At 47.0% G+C, this 17103-nt stretch overlaps 1 protein-coding gene across 1 annotated transcript in view; it reads right to left on the bottom strand.

Moving 5' to 3' along the window:
• Window positions 1-17103, bottom strand: part of LOC140628139 (polyprenol dehydrogenase-like) — a 138458-nt gene that overhangs the window by 96510 nt on the left and 24845 nt on the right. The window contains exon 3 of the mRNA XM_072817147.1: window positions 10685-10753. Coding sequence (XP_072673248.1) covers window positions 10685-10753 — 69 coding nt within the window. The remainder of the gene's footprint in view (window positions 1-10684; window positions 10754-17103) is intronic.

Raw genomic sequence — 17103 nt, 5'->3', positions numbered from 1 at the left:
CCTGACAAAGGCATGAAAAGATAGGGCGGATTCCTCAATGCATATGAGTAAGTGAAAAAAGCCAGTCTGAAAAATACTACATATGCTATGATTCCAGCTCTAGGACATTCTGGAAAAGGCAAAACCATGAAGAGAGTAAAAAGAGCAGTGGTTGCCAGGGGTTCAGCGGGGAGGGATGAGCAGGTCAAGCACAGAAGATTTTTAGGGCAGTAAGATGATTCTGTTTGGCATCATAATGGTATATCCATGTCACCGTACATTTGTCCAAATCCCACAGAATGCACAACACCAAGAGTGGCCCTAATGTAAACGATGGGCTTTCATTATCAATAATAACAATAACAATTAATAATAACGTCTCCATATTGGCTCATTGATTGTGGCCAAGATGTTAATAATCAGCAAAGCTGTGGGGGCACACGGTTGGGTATTTCCTGTTCTATGCTCAAATTTCTATAAGCCTAAAATTCCACAAAAAAATTAACGTCAAATTTCTTTTTTTGGGGGGGGGGGTAATAAAAGTAGAGATTCCAACAGGTCTCGCCATAGTGGCCAGGTGAGCAATGATGCAATCATGCACGGTGATGTCCTCTCCCCACCCCCAGGTACAAAGAAAGAATGGGTGTTACAGGTAGGAAGCCTTCTTGTGACTCATTTCCCAAAAGGAAGTTCTGAAAGTGCATTCTCACCTTGAATTTTACAAGCAGAGGACATACAGAATTTTCTCTTGAGTAAGAAGGGTCATTCTGTAAGGTGAAATTCTTATAGTCAAGTGCACTTGGGAAGACCACAGACAGGAAGCTGTTATAAGATGACAAGTTAAGGAAATCCTTGCTGTCCTGGGCTATCACGTCAACCTCTCCATCACCTCCCCAGCACTGGACGGGTGAAAACACAGCCTCTATTAAGTACTCAAAACAAAGGACGAGTCAGGGCAGGTGACTGATGGGTAAAGCCCATGCCTGGGATGGTAATGATACAAGTGACTGAGGAACAGGCACGCCAAGCACTGAAACCCCACAGAAAGCCCTCCCCGTCCAAGCCCAAGGCTTATCAGCATGTTCCAGCGCTGGAGTGATGATATATACGTTAGAGAAGGAGAAAAAGGCTGAAGCAACCTCAAGGTGTGGCCTGCCAAGTGGGGGTGCTCCAGGTTCAGAAGGCTAGCTCAGAGCACGTGGAGACGGGTGGCCAGATAACGCAGGCAGAGAGGCATCTCTACCTAGAGCTCTCAAAGCAAGGCATTGCGACATCCACATCCTATGTCAACTGGGTGCATTTCACCCTTGCCGACCCTCTTCAGGCCAACACAGCTTCACCAAGTGGACTAACCATCACCCAGATGAGCAATTCAGCATGAAAACACATGGCGGGGGAGAAGGGACAGCCATGATTGGTGCCAGCGTCCTGGAGAGCCACCTGCCAACATGCATTCCACACCCGTTCTACTCCTCATTCTGGTTCTCAGAATACATCTCAAGGGCAACTTGAAAAAGCATTCAAGGATACAAATACAAGGACATCAAGCTTATACGATAATAATAATAATAAGGTACATTGATAGGAAATTAGCTAAATAATTTGGTCTATCTCCACAACGGAAGAGTAGGTAGGCATAAAAATAAGGACTTCTATTTATGAACAGAGAAATATGTCCAACAACATAGAACATGGAAAAGTGAGAGGTTATAGGCGGAATGGAAAGCAGGATCTCATGTTGGTTGGTAGATATGTACACAGAACCCAAGCAGCAGCTGTGTCGTGCTTCCTCCTGAGGTGATGCTCTGGATTTGAAGGATTCACGCCCTTGTCTTGGGTCGTGAAGACTCTAGAACACTCCGCAGCCCTTGGGCATTTCCAGGGTCCTTGGGGAGCATGTGGTTCCCTCTGCTGATTCCTACTGATATGAAGAGTGGTCCATGACTTTCCTATGAAAGTCACCACCATGACTTTCTTGCCATCATTTTGTCCCACTGACGGAAGCATGGGATGCTATCTTTGGCCTCACACACACGTGCACTCACAGCACATCCTCTACGCACAAGCCAGGTGTGTGTGTAACAGGTCTTCCTGGGGACAGAACACACTACACTATACAAACCAGTGTTCCTGAACACCCTGGACGATGGACAACCAACTCAACTTCTATCTGCCCATATCTTTCCCTTCTACTTCCCTGCTGCTCGCTCTCCATCCCTCCCCATTCCCAAGGATCTCACTTATTTCTGAGTTCATTCCTGGAGATTGAGTTCAAATTTCCAACGTCTCCACTTATTATAAACTGCATGAAGCCGAGCAACTTCCCTAAACTCTGTATAATCCCATTTGGAAAATGCATATAGTGATAATACCTACCTCAAAGGACAGGACCCGTGAATTGACGCATGTAACAGGTTTTTACAACAGTAGCTGGTCCATAGCAAGTATCCAACCCAATGTTGGCTGTTTCCCAGCTTATGGCAATTGCTAACATACAGAAGTGTAGTGGTTTCTTCTCCTCGGGCTCTTCACTGTAACCTCACTAGCTTATTAGAGCATGACCACAAATCCTGGTTTGCAAAAGACAGTTCTCTTTGATTGCTTTCCCCACCCTTACAGGGTACTTCTCAGATTGCAATGTGCACAGATGCAGAGCTCAAGCAGAAAACAGTAAACAGAGGCGCCAAGGAGTCAAAGATCGGAGTTTAGGGTTATTGGGGCACCTGGAATTGATCGTACAATGCCAAAACTGAAAGGTGCGCAGGCGTAGAGCTTGAGCAGAACATAATAAATAGATGGGCTAAGAGGTCAGTGGTCAAAGTTTGAGGCTGTTAGGGCAACTGGAATCAACAGGTACAATCCTAAAACCAAAAGGCCTGGGGGTGGGGGAACAGAGCACCAAAATATGAGTAGAAACTCCTGTGCACCCTTGGCTGAGGACTGAATTTCAAAGGCTCCAACTTGAGACACCAAGGTGCTCAGAAGCAAACAACAGCTGGAAGGTTGAAAGGTGAGCAGAGAAATTTCAGCCGCTGCCTGGTGCTGGGGAGACACTATGACATTTAAGTCCTGCCAAGTTGGAAGGGTTTGGCAAGCATGTTGGACTCTCACCTGAAACCTGAGATGGTCTATGTCTTTGAAGAAAGGGCTGTGTCTCAACATTAAGAGCTCCGTCCAAGGCCCGAGGGCAACAATGAAATAGACTCATGACAACCAGACCTTCAGCTGGGCTTCCATAAGATATAGGTATTCAGCAAGTCTTATCATTGCTTGCTACAAAACTCAACACTCTTCAGAGTTAGACAACGGAACCCAAAGTCTGCACCATGGATCAGTCACGGTGTTTAATACACAACAAAAATCACTTCACGTGCAAAGAAAGAACAACATGTACATAACCTGCTGTCAAGAGAGAAAAGAAACAATAGAAACAGACTCAGAGATGACGCTGATGTTAGAATTCACAGACAGGACTTCAAAATAACTAGTACCTATTAAGGAGCCTACAGGAACAGATGGGCATCAAGGATGAGGACACGAAAAATGTTAGGAAATATAGGTAAACTAAAAATAACCAATTGGAAACCCTGAACCTGAAAAACAGTTTGTTTTCCTGCAATCATGGGGGTCCCTGGGCAGCTCACTGGTTGAGTGTCTGCCTTCAGCTCAGGGTATGATCCTGGGGTCCCAGGATCGAGTTCTGCATCGGGCTCCCCGCAGGGAGCTTGCTTCTCCCTCTGCCTGTGTCTCTCATGAATAGAGAAATAAAATATATTTTTAAATATCCAATGATGGGATTAAAAGTATAATAGGGGCACTTGGGTTGCTTAGTCAGTCAAGCATCTAATTTCGGCTCAGGTCACAATCCCAAGGTCCTGGGATCAAGTCCGGCATCGGGCTCCCTGCTCAGCAGGGAGTCTGCTTGTTGCTGTCCCTCTGCTGCCCCCCTGCCCCCACACGTGTTCTCTCTGTTTCAAATTTAAAAAAAAAATTTTTAGTATAATAGACACAATTGAAAAAAACAATTCGGTGAACTTGAGGTAGGTCAACAGCAATTATCCAAACTGAAGCGCAGAGTAAAATTTTTAAAAGCTGGGATAAAATGAACAGTGCTCCATGAGATGCCAGACGGCGTCACGCTATCTAACGTACGTGTAATTGCAGACTCATAAGAACAAGATGGAAAGAACAGAGCAGATAACATTGTTATAAAAAAAATGACTGAAAATTCTCTAAATTTGATCATGCCCAACTAGTCACAGATATAGAAAGCCTTTTACACCCCAGCAGGATAAACATAGGAAGAAATAGGAACCACACTTATGCATATTCTCAAACTTCTGAAAACAGAAGAGATGGGAAAAAGACACTTATATTCATGAAGTACTGATAATAATTATAGCTGACTTCTCATCCTAAATGATAAAGATTCATGTCAAAAAAACTTTGATACCCTAGGGTCAGGGGCAGGGCTCAGGGCGTGATCCCTGAGTCCCAAGATCTAGTCCCCCATCAGGCTCCCTGCAGGGACCCTGCTTCTCCCTCTGCCTGTGTCTCTGCCTCTCTCTCTGTGTCTCTCATGAACAAATAAATAGAATCTTAAAAAATAATAATAATATCCTGGAGGTCAGTGAATGTCCTCAATCTGGAATTCTGTATCCACGGAAAATACCTTGCAATAAACACAGGCGAAATAACAACATTTTCAGACAAAGGAAAGGTGTGGAAACTTGCGATGAGCAGACTCACAGTTAAAGAAATGCTTGCAGGATTTTATGAGGAAGAAGTGAAACAGCCCCAGATGGAAACCTGCATCTATGGGCCGGGGCGGGGGGGGGGGGCGGGGGCTGGGGGCCACAGGGGAAGATGGGGATACAAAGGGATCACCTCATCTGCGGATAAATACTTGGGATCATGCAGCTCTCACACCTGCTCTCTGCAGGGAGTGCAATGTGATTCCACAAGAAGAGCCTTTAAGATAAAACCTGCAAATACAGGAACTATAAATATTTATGTCCAAGGCATTACAGTACCTCACAAAGACTCTCCTGCCCGTAAGGGGTTACAGCATCGGCTAGCAGGGGGACCTAAGGGATTTCTCACTCGGGAACACGCTCGGTTCTGTCTGCTGAGAACCATGTGTCACTGAGAACGTGCGGCCCTATCCCTGGGTCTTAATGATGTGTGTAAAATATCTTTACAGAACACTCCAGTTTATTGTTAAAAAAAAACCAACCCTTTCTTACCTTATGCTTCTATTTTACAGCAACTGAAGTCCCCACTTCACTTTCCCAGGAGGGAAAAATGCTACGGAAGGAACGTTTCTAGAATAATTTTTTGAAACGGTTTCACGTGCATGATGTCGCATCACGTAGCTTAGATGCACAGAGCATCTTGAGATGTCTTCGAAGGAACCACTTGAGACGTGTCCAGGGGAAAAGCAGAAACAAAACGGCCGATGACACTGTGGGCCGTGAAAATCGTCCATAAATTATTGGTGGGGGAAGCAGAACGTGGCAGGCGCTCTGAGGATGAAAATTCTTTCTCGTGGGATTTTTTTTTTAAATCCTCTAGGTATTTATAGAGGTGCTAAGGAAACCAGGCAGACAATTGCCCTCTCTCATAGAACTCACCTTGCTAGTGTTTCGAAAGGTTAAAATTAATCGTTGCAAGGCTGAGAGATGAGGAGCCTTTAATGTAAGGAACAAGGTGAGACCTATAATAGCCGATTAAATTTTCAGAAAGTGCTGAGCGACTCCTCCAATGCCTTCAGAAAAGACACAGTGACCTTCTAAACCTTCTAATTACCCCCAGGAAACCAGCTGTCTGTCCGTCTGCCTGGCTGTCGTCTAGCTAGCCAGCGTGGCTGCTTATTGCCCAACCCAGGACACTGAATTAAAACTGAAGGGTAAAAAAATAAAATAGGACTCAAGTTTGAAAAATTTACATCAATAAGGGCTATTTTATGTTAAGTAAGGAAGACAAGGCGTCTTGAGTATACACCAGACCTGAATGTACGTGCAGAATATTGTTGAGACTACTCTTGGGGATATCATTGACTGTTGGCCAACAAACTTCCATCCAGTGCTCCACCATAGGAACGGGGCGTTGAGAACTCTATGCCATAAAGGAAAAGGATACCCGGTGGGCAGAATCAAGAGATCCATGCAATCAACACTCATTCAAGGTTGTCCCAATGGACCAAGCTCCAGAAGGACCATTCTGCAGAATCAGAGTGTCTACGAGAAGAAGAAACATGGTAGGTGTCTACTCATCTCACGGTAGGTCTACATTCGAGATATGAATCTCCCTCGGATGACGAACACTAGTAGATGGCGATCCAGGGATGCTGTTACCTATTCCCATAATGCACATTGAACTGACATCATAGCATTTTTTTTTTTTTTGCTTCCATGACCAATTAAAATATTTTACAGCCAGTTGGATGATCCAAACATTATAGTTCAAAGATGGATTTCTAAGCTGAAACTGTCTGGCCGGCAAGGGCAACACAACTGACTTTTCCGGGTGCAGGAAATGGTCTCTTTCAACAAAAGCGATTTTTTGGACCTAATACCTAAGCCAAAGCCCGTGAATCAAACAGCTGGCCCCTCTTCCCGATAAAGACGGATGAGCTACTGCTGGCGGAATGATGTCAGGGAAGATGGAAACTGGTCAACAAGCTATTTCTCAAGAGCACAAAGCAAAGCCTGTTTGATAAGATCACAGATGTTGTATTTCCAATGGGATCGCCACACAGAAGATTTAGGATTAGGGAATTCTCACAGCTTGTGAGAGTCTATGGCTAACGTGCAAAACAGAAATACCTTCTCTAAGTACTTTTAAGAGTATTTCAAAGCTCTTTTCCGTTTGTGCTCATGCTCACTGGGACCCTGTTACGTCTGTCACTTGTTTTTGTGGTGGTGTTGGGTTTTGTACTTCTATTTTGCATTTTATTTATTGATTTTGGTCCTAGATAAGTAGGAGTAGGTGCTCCAAAAGAGATGGCTTTCTTCAGCAGTTATTACTCAAGAACAATAAAGATTTTGGTGGCACCATGGATACAGGATGACAAGGCACTGAAACTTATCCCTGGAAAACGGCTCAGTTGAGAGATGAGCCATATCGCCTCCGTCCCTGAAAACACTCATAAATTTGTCCCTCCAAGAGCTCAATCACCTGAAGGTTGGGACGTGGGCAGCCTCCCACCCCAGCCCAAAGTAGGGTCTCAACCGACCATGACCTCAAAGGCAGAAAGCTCCAGAACCTAAGGAGGATGAGGCATTTAAGCATTAGTTGGGTTTTCTGGTTTTTTTTGGTTGTTTGTTTTGTTTTTGTTTTTTTTTCTTTTTTTTACTTAGATTGAGTCCAGAGAAGAGGTAGAGGTAGGCTGGAAAGGTGGTAGGCATTGAGAAATCATTGCATTCTGACAGTTATCTACGTATTACGTATTACGTATCTAATGTTACGATGTGTGCTTGCTGGCTCAAAAAAAAAAAAAAAAAAAAAAAAGACAAGGACTCTGCAGAGCAGAGACACAATTACCCAACACAGAAATCACAGAAGAGCCATAATCCATAATAAGTGTGGCTCACACAGGCGCCAAGCCAAGTTGCATTACTGGGGGTGTGTGGGCAAGAATTTCAGAGGCTCTGGTGGGTGCACGCTGGTGTGGAGAGAAGCGTCTGCAGCTGAGCTCAGCTCTGGAGAGCATCCCGAGCTAGACTTGATTACAGGGAGATGTGCTGAGAGGAAGGAGGGCTGCTGACGGACGGGCGGCGGCCAAGGGACGGGGAGACGCAGCTCCCCCAGCAGGTGCCCACAGGAGCTGCTGGTATACCTGTTGTCCCACGGCACAGAGAGCGGCCCTGGGGCTCCCGGGATGGCGTCCTTGGGGGGGCTCCCGAGCCTGGATGCAGATTCAGCCAAAGTGCAAGTCTATTCAAGAACCACCACCCAACTACCCCCATCCAGCCAAGCCCCAGCATCGTCCACCTGACACAGCGGGCAGAAGGGGCCCTGCACTGACCAACTCCTCCACTCACTCACTTCTAATATAAAACTAATAGTGTTACTTTCTTGTTTAATTCAATGCAGCCAAGATTCACTTAAAATGTGTGTGTGTGTCTGGCTCAGACCTCCCCCCGCCCTCCACAGACCCATTCAGTCACAGTGGACACAGGCGACCGCCATGAACAGGTTCTCCACTTGGAGTACCCATGCTGCACACCTCAGGGCTCACCCAGCCCAGGGCCAGACACCTCCCCGACCCCGCACATCCACTCCCAGGCCAGGCTAAGCCCAAGACTGATGACCACCCTCGGGGCATCTGTCAGTCCTGTCCTAAGAAGCAGAAAGGACAAAGCAAAGTAGGGCCAGATGCCCTCACCAAGGACACAGAGCCATGCTTCTTGTACACACACAGGGTCTGCCCCTTTCAGAAACGGAGATGCCCAGGAGTGGGAGGCAGGAAGGGGGTGCAGCATGCATCGAGATGGGCTGGCACTCTAGAGCCCGCAGGGGTGCACCCAAAGGGTTATCCGTCCTACTGCCTGGATCTCCCAGATACTAATTCGGTGCATCAACTTTGTGGCATTTGAGGGGAAAGAAGAAACAGGAGCCGACGGCAGGAGGCGCCATCAGCTGACGAGAGGTGGGTGACCGCTCTCAGAAGTGAGCACGCCATCCTGCGATCATGAGTCATTGCCTTGCCGACCCAAGACCCTCGGTGGCCTCCCCTCCAGCGCGGACATGCGGACACAGAACCGTCCCTTCGATGCATGGCCTTTCCACGCCCACAGCTCAATCTCAACACACAACACAGGAGCCAGCATTAGTCATTTCTAATGTCAGACAGGGCTTCTAGAACATTCTTTCCTCCGACAAACAGGGCTACTGGTTATGGGTTTGTGAGTAGGTGTGAAGCTCTTAAACGTCATGAACACTTACTCCCTCCTTGCTTAGGTTATAACCTAACTTGCCTTAGCAAGTTTTGGCAAACTGTCCTTTCTTAAAATATATATTCGGAATGCTTCAAAAGTCTCAAAGAACACATGATTTGGCGGTTTCCCATGAGACTCCTCTTTGAGTCTCGAAATAGCGGGACTGTGAGGGGTCAACCAGATAGAAATGCAGATTTCTGGGCCCATCCTTAGAGGGTGTGACTCCTCACAGGGCTGGGCATCTGTATTTGTAACATACTCGTCGTGATGCTGCGGGGCTGGGAACACAAGCGTGTCGGAGAACACCACCTCCTTAAGCCATGGTAAATGGGGACAGGGGACAAAGATCGCATATCATGACCATTTCTGTGCAGGGCAGGTGGCGGAAGGAATCGGCTCCCGTCTGCAACAGCCACCTGTTGTCATACAAAGAGTGGAACCAGCTCTGGGCTCCGGGGAAACAGCTGCCTATTGTGTCCCAGGATCAAAGGGATCATGTCACAAAGGTGGGAGGCACCCAGGACGTCCCCCAGCCATGCGGACAGGGTGAAATGGCAAGTTTCACGGTGGCGCTGTATGACCTAGGTAGATAATAAGGACACCATGGGACAGACGCTAACTGGACTTGACTGCCATCCGTGGCTTGCTCTCTCCTGGCCTATTAAGAAGAACCACCATTGGGACGCTGGGGTGGCTCAGCCAGTTAAGCATCTGATGCTTGGTTTTGGCTCAGGTCATGATCTCCGGGTCATGGGATTGCACCCCATGTCGGGTTCCATGCTCAGCGTAGAATCTGCTTCTCCCTCTCTTTCTCATCCTCCTCTGTTTATGCTCTCTCTCTCAAAATAAACAAATAAAATCTTAAAAAAAAAAAAAAAAAGGAAGACGAAGAAGAAGATCCACCATACGCTCAGACAGGGGAAGCCCCAGCACATGGGACATGCTCAAGGCGCCATCTTGGTTGGAGCCAGTCCAAGATGGTCACGTGCATGTTTTCTTTTTCTGTTATTTATTTGAGAGAGAGAGCGCAAAAGTAGGGGGAGCGGCAGAGGGAGACAGAGAAGCAGACTCCCTCCTGAGTAGGGAGCCGAATGCAGGGCTTGACCCCAGGACCCTGGGATCATGACCGGAGCTGAAGGCAGACGCTTCCCCGACGGAGCCATCCAGGAGCCCTGTATCTTCTTTCTTTACACATAAGGCCCACGAGCAGGGCTCAGAAGGCACTCAAGAGCACTTGCAAGCAGGAGAGATATTACAGACAGGTGTCCACGGCTCGGGGTGAACAAGGAGAGAGAGCAAGCGCTACAGGGTTTGCGACAGAGCAGGGTGGAGCCAAACACATCCCTGTTTGAATGATCTCCAGTCAAGAACCAGCAACCAGTAGAAGCACCTGCTGGCAGGTGCCTCTCACGGTTCCCGCATGAAGACATGCCGCAGAGGGCCTGCAGCCCTGGAGATGGACACGGGGTGAGAGCGAGAGACAAGAACGAGCACCGCTTCCCAACACGTTCCCCAGGAGCCGCCTACACAGCAACGCTCTCCCGGGGACATGGTTACTGCCATTCGTCTCTCGCCAGCGGGGGCCGGAAATCTCCAAAAGAAACACACCAGAGGGAGAGACATCCCCTGCCCCCCGAGTGCCACCTCCACCACCACCCCCCCACCCCGTGCTGGCGATCCCAGGTCCCACACCGGGTTCCGGGGCTCAGCCACAAACACACACTCAGACCAAGGAAAACAGCCGCTTGGCTGGCGAGCAGTACCTTTGTCGTTCAAAGTCTCTTCTTGTATTTTTCTCACGACGTCTGGGGCACTGCTGTCATTATTTCCAGCTACAAGGAAAAGAAAAGATAGGATCGGTGGGAATGTTGTTCAGACATTATTGAGCATGACAAAATGCTGTCTTGAGACGCAAAACATAACCCCGGAGGGATCTCTTTACAGTTTCCCATCGTGCCATGGGGTGGAACGGGGCCGTCAGGGCAGTTGCGGCCAACGCCACCTATCACCAGACAAAGCCTCTCCTCTAGCCTGGATCGGCGAGAAGGATGCATTTGTATGAAGTTTCCCCTTTTGATGATTACAGGGGCGTCAGGCACCTGGCGGCACAATGAACATGGGGGGTGGCTGGGTCGGGGCAGGGGAGCCAAGAGGAGCCTAAGCAACAAAATGTTGGTGGGAAGGTCAGAGCAGATATAGACCTTGCTAAGAAACTTTTAGCGGACACTCAGCAACTCCCACTCACTGGTGGTCTGAGCTATAAACATGATCATAGGACATTCCTACTATGTACTTGGGATTTCCTCATCCACGACTCCATAAAAACCCATAAAAACTCCATTCTTGGAATTTCCCATTTCCTCATCCACGACTCCATAAAAACCCATAAAAACTCCATACTTGGGATTTCGCATTTCCTCATCCACGACTCCATAAAAAACCATAAAAACTCCATACTTGGGATTTCCCATTTCCTCATCCACGACTCCATAAAAACCCATAAAAACTCCATGCTTGGGATTTCCCATTTCCTCAATCACGACTCCATAAAAACCCATTAAAACTCCATTCTTGGGATTTCTCATTTCCTCATCCACAACTCCATAAAATCCCATAAAAACTCCATTCTTGGGATTTCTCATTTCCTCATCCACAACTCCATAAAATCCCATAAAAACTCCATACTTGGGATTTCCCATTTCCTTATCCATGACTCTGTAAAAACCGGCAGAGAAATGGCGCCGGTGGTCGTTGAGTTTAGAAGAAAGGCAAAGAGTGTTTCATACGTGAGGGACATCACTGTTAAAAAAAAAAAAAAAAGACTATGAAATTTGGGGGTTGAAGTAGTGAAACAGGTTTCTTAATGTCTGACTAGATGAATGTGCACTGATGTTTGGAGGAAGGCGTGTTGCTTCCCAACTGTGTCCCTGAGCGCACAGTCCTAATTTTAAGGCGTGCCACATGGGGCTGCAGTTCGGGGGAGAAGCTCAGGAGATCCCGTCTTCCCATATGCCATCACGAACAACTGGACCTGAGGCAGATTTTCAGATCCTTTGCAGGGTGAGCCAACCGTGAGACTCCCTGCACGGGTGAGTCATGGGAGTGCTTCCACAGAAGGGGATTAGAGCTGGCATCTGAGGAACACACTTGTGGGTGTGAAGCCCCCAGAGCCCCGAGAACTGACAGGTGGCATGAGGACACCAGGCGACACACCTAGCCTGGGAGGGCCAGGTCACAAGGGGGAAGGGCTGGCTCGCGTGACCCTCCCACCTGGGGCCCCCTTCGAGAATAGACGCTATTACACGGTTGTTAGATTTTTTGCTCCGAGAGTCGTCCTGCGTGGCGGGGTGCACAGACAGGCAGGATGCCGTGTCAGGGATAACCAGAAAATTGTATTCCATCTGTCAGTGTTGTAGGCATCGAAGACAACAAAATAAAATTCACCTTTCTTTGAGTTGGGGCTATGTACATGCATGAGCTTATTTCTGAAATCCCGTGCGATTTTAAAATATTCAATAACCACCCATTACCAGGCCACCTTTCTGGCATCAGGGGTGGCCCGGTGGAAGCTTGCACGAACTGGGAGAGATGCTCCATGTTTGCAAAAAAGATATAAATGTCCAGAGGAAGCAGGAGGGCATCAAACCAGCAGAGGAAACTGGTCATGGTGGCCGCTCCCCCTAACGGGCAGCTCATACTCTCCCTAAGGCATTGTATTAGAGGTATGGACACGGGCACTTTTTTTGGCAAAGGTCATCTTTATCAGCTGGCTCCCCAGAGCTGGATATGGAACCTTGACTCTATGCAATCACTAGAGTTTTCCCTACATTTACTGAGCAAATATTGTGTAAGAGACAGCACTTGACCAGGATAGAAGGTGGGCACAAGCACAGCAGGTCTGCCTTCGGCTCATGCTTTCTGTGGAGGACAAAGTTTTAAAGATGTTGAACCCAGGGATCCCTGGGTGGCACAGCGGTTTAGCGCCTGCCTTTGGCCCAGGGCACGATCCTGGAGACCCGGAATCGAATCCCACGTCGGGCTTCCGGTGCATGGAGCCTGCTTCTCCCTCTGCCTGTGTCTCTGCCTCTCCCTCTCTCTCTGTGTGACTATCATAAATAAAAAAATAAAAATAAAAATAAAAAAATAAAAATAAAAAAAAATAAAGCTGTTGAACCCAAACCAGGGCCAGCAAACTAGGAAGCTAGTGCCTAATCTCAGGATCTGCCTGATGTAAAAAAAAAAAAAAAAAAAAAAAATTGAACAATGGCCATGACTGTAGCTTTAAATATTGACAATGATGCTTTCCCGCTATCAGGGCAGAGTTGATCATTGAGAGACACACCTAGGCAAATAGTTATTATCTGGTCCACACCAGAAAAAAAATTTACTAGCCCCTGGTCTCAACCTTCAATGGCTGTTCATGAAGAATTACAAAGAAAGATCCTCCACCAAAACAGTATTTTGTGACTATAAGAATGAAGACACCGTGAGCAGATGAGAAATTTAATAATTAATGTATTTATAGCACTATTAATGTGCTTGGGTTGGATCCAGGTTCCCTTCCCAATTCTCTAGCAAGTAATGGAGTATTCTTTAAACATTAATGGACTTGGGATTGGAAAATTTGAAACTGAATATACACATCTCTTAGTTTGTATTTAATGTGAGATTTATATTGAAGTGTCCAGTGATAATATTTCATTAAGTGGCCTTCTAGCAAACTGTCACACAAAGTGAAAAATTGTCCCTCTCAGAGCATACGCAATTATGCCCTGAAGGACTCAGGGAGGAAGGAAGATTCATGCTTGATTGGACTGCCTGAGAGGGGTCAAACTGTGACCCATGCAGACGTCAGAAGCTCGGTGGGAAAGAAGATGCAGGAGGGTGAGGAGCACAGCTGGTGCTTACTCTGTTTAACTCAAGAAAAGGAGAAATTTGGTGCTCGCAGGACTGTTTCTGGTGCTCAGGAAACAACTCCTAAATGAGGAGGTAACAAGAGAGCTGGGGCTCCAGTCCTCAGATGCATGGGTGCTATGTGCTTCCTCACATGCTTTCACTGCATTGTGTCTGCAGTACCTGCTCGCTCCTCACTCAACTAGACCTCAGCATGACCTAACCCCAACCTGACTTCCTCATGACCTAACCTACTAGATCTCATCATCACCTAACCCAACTGGATCCCATCATCACCTGCTCAACTAGATCCCATCATCACCTAACCCACTGGACCTCATCATCACCCACCCAACTAGACCTCATCATCACCTAATCCACTAGATCTCATCATCACCCACTCAACTAGATCTCATTATCACCTAATCCACTAGACCTCCTCATGACCTAACCCAACTAGACCTCATCATCGCCCACCTAACTAGACCTCATCATCACCCACTCAACTAGATCTCATTATCACCTAATCCACTAGACCTCCTCATGACCTAACCCAACTAGACCTCATCATCGCCCACCTAACTAGACCTCATCATCACCCACTCAACTAGACCTCATTATCACCTAATCCACTAGACCTCCTCATGACTTAACCCAACTAGACCTCATCATCACCTAACTCAACTAAACCTCCTCATGAACCAACCCAACTACACCTCATCATCACCCACCCAACTAGACCTCATCGCCTAGCCCAACTAGACCTCCTCATGACCCACTCAACTAGACCTCATCATGACCTAACCCATCTAGACTAAACCACCACACTGAAGCAAAAAGCACAGAAATGGAACCATTTTTTTTCTTTGCATTGCAGCATTGCCTGGGTTCACAAAGAATAAAGAAGATGAAGACAAGTGCACTAGAGAAGTTACAGGGGGGGATGCCAGCCCCCACCTGTTCTCAGACCACAGGATCCTGCTCCACCAGCTTACTTCTGCCACTAGCTCTGATCCAGCCGGCCCTCAGAGGGGACTTACTGCTCCTTCTGACATCACTTTGATCAAGTCATCCCAGATGGTGGCAGAAACCCAAGACATGGCAGTTGTCTCCCAGAGATCTGAGACCCTTCACTCACACACCTTGTCTCCATGACATGCTCAGGTCCCAGGGAGAAATAAACATATCATGGGGATGCTACAGTTGAAGGGGAGCTCTGGAAGAGCACACTCAGATGGGTCTCCTGTCCTGCAGGACCCCCGCACCTGCCAACAACTCCTGTTCATCTAGGGGGGTGGATACGGACATTGGTAAAGACTGTCCTCGCAAGGACTTGTCAAAAACCATTTTATCATTTCCACATCGATTCAGACAATGGAACTAGGACACATTCCTGAAGAAAAAAATACTGGTGAGGAAAAAGAACAGTGAGGTCGACCAGGAAGTAATCAACCCCTCCCAAAGCTTGAATGTGCTTGAATGTGCATCATTCTGCAGACCCCCATGGCTTATGAGAGAAAAATGCCTAAATGGGTCCATCAGGGAGGAATCACTGTAAGAAACTGTGCTTTTTCAGAAAAATGACATAGGGCAAGGGTCATATGATACAAAATTTTTAAATTGTGGAGTCATGTTTTGCAAAAGTGAAAAAAAAAAAGCTCAAAGTTAGAAGTATGAGCCCATTTGATTATGAGACTGAAGGACCAGCTGAGCATACCCTTCCGAGGACAACAGAAGGTCACAATGGCTAGACCTGGGGGCTCCCCATCTGGGTTAAGAGCCCCCCAAAAGCCTCCCACCATGGAATTCTGGGGGTCTGTGAGTTTCAACACCAACAACCAATACCATCATGGTGGCCGACCCCCAATGGACTGTGGACAACACTCAGAAGTATGGGCGGGGTCTGTGACTTGGCCACCGACACAAACCAGAGATGTTTGCAGACCTTAGTTCAGGGGTTGAAGCCGTCTCAAAATAAAGTTTAGGATCATCACAGCTTCCAATCAGTAGGAGTTACTGAGCCCACCAGTAGGTCCTGTTATTTGTCGTATAAAGATATAAAGTCTGTGATTTCGTGGCAGGTTTGTGTTCTTATCTATTTTTCTACCTGCATCTCAATACCATTTGGTTTACAGTATGTTTTTTAAAGATTTCATTTATTTATTCATGAGAGACAGAGAGAGAGAGAGAGAGGCAGAGACACAGGCAGAGGAAGAAGCAGGCTCCATGAAGGGAGCCCGACATGGGACTTGATCCCGTGACCCTGGAATCACGGCCTGGGCCAAAGGTGGTGCTAAACCGCTGAGCCACCCGGGCTGCCCCATTTGGTTTACAATATTATGGATTTTGGTTTGTGTGTTTAGGCATCAGTAGACGCCAAAGGGGCCCAAGCACCAGGAAAGGGGAAACCTGGCTGTGTACCGCGCTCGTCAAGAGACAGGAAAGAGTAGAACACATTCATGTCTAAATACCCAGCCCCAACGATCACTTCTTAACTGAAATTATCCTTCAATAAATGATGGCAGGCAAAAGTTGAAGGAAAAAAAGAGAGAAAGGAATAAATAAATCATTAATGAATAAGGACCACACACAACATTATTTAGAAACTCTGAAGTGAAAGCAATCCGTCACACCCTAAAACCAGACATATAATATGATTTCTGTAAAAACGGACACCATGAAAGATATTAACTGAATGCAAATGATGTCAATAGGGGACATAATTAGCATGAATTGCTTTGTGTGTGTGTATTTTTTTTTTCCCCAAAGGTGATGTGCACCGTATCATTTTTGCTAGCTGATTAAAAATTCTACCCCCAATGCACCAGGAAAACTAACAAAAGTAGAATGGGTTGATTTGAGCTGTCTGTTTTCCCCGGGCAAAGAAAATCCCTTTGTTTTCTTTTTTCTTTTTTTTTATGATAGTCACAGAGAGAGAGAGAGAGAGAGAGGCAGAGATACAGGCAGAGGGAGAAGCAGGCCCCATGCACCGGGAGCCCGATGTGGGATTCGATCCTGGGTCTCCAGAATCACGCCCTGGGCCAAAGGCAGGCGCCAAACCGCTGCGCCACCCAGGGATCCCAATCCCTTTGTTTTCAAAGAAGAGTTTGATGCCAGGATAAGGACCAGACAGAGTTTCAAACAGAAGAATGGAACATGTAGTGTCAATAGGATACAGCTGCCGAGGAAGCCAATACGTTGACACGTGCTCAGAGTCTACTGTGGGCTATGGTGCATCTTCTGCAAATTCGTATGTTGAAGCCCAGATCCCTAGGTCCTCACAACGTGA

This window comes from Canis lupus, chromosome X (assembly GCF_048164855.1).
Source record: "Canis lupus baileyi chromosome X, mCanLup2.hap1, whole genome shotgun sequence".
Lineage (NCBI taxonomy): Eukaryota > Metazoa > Chordata > Mammalia > Carnivora > Canidae > Canis > Canis lupus.
Note: the sequence above shows the minus strand (reverse complement) of the source record. Positions and strands in the feature narration are given on the sequence as shown.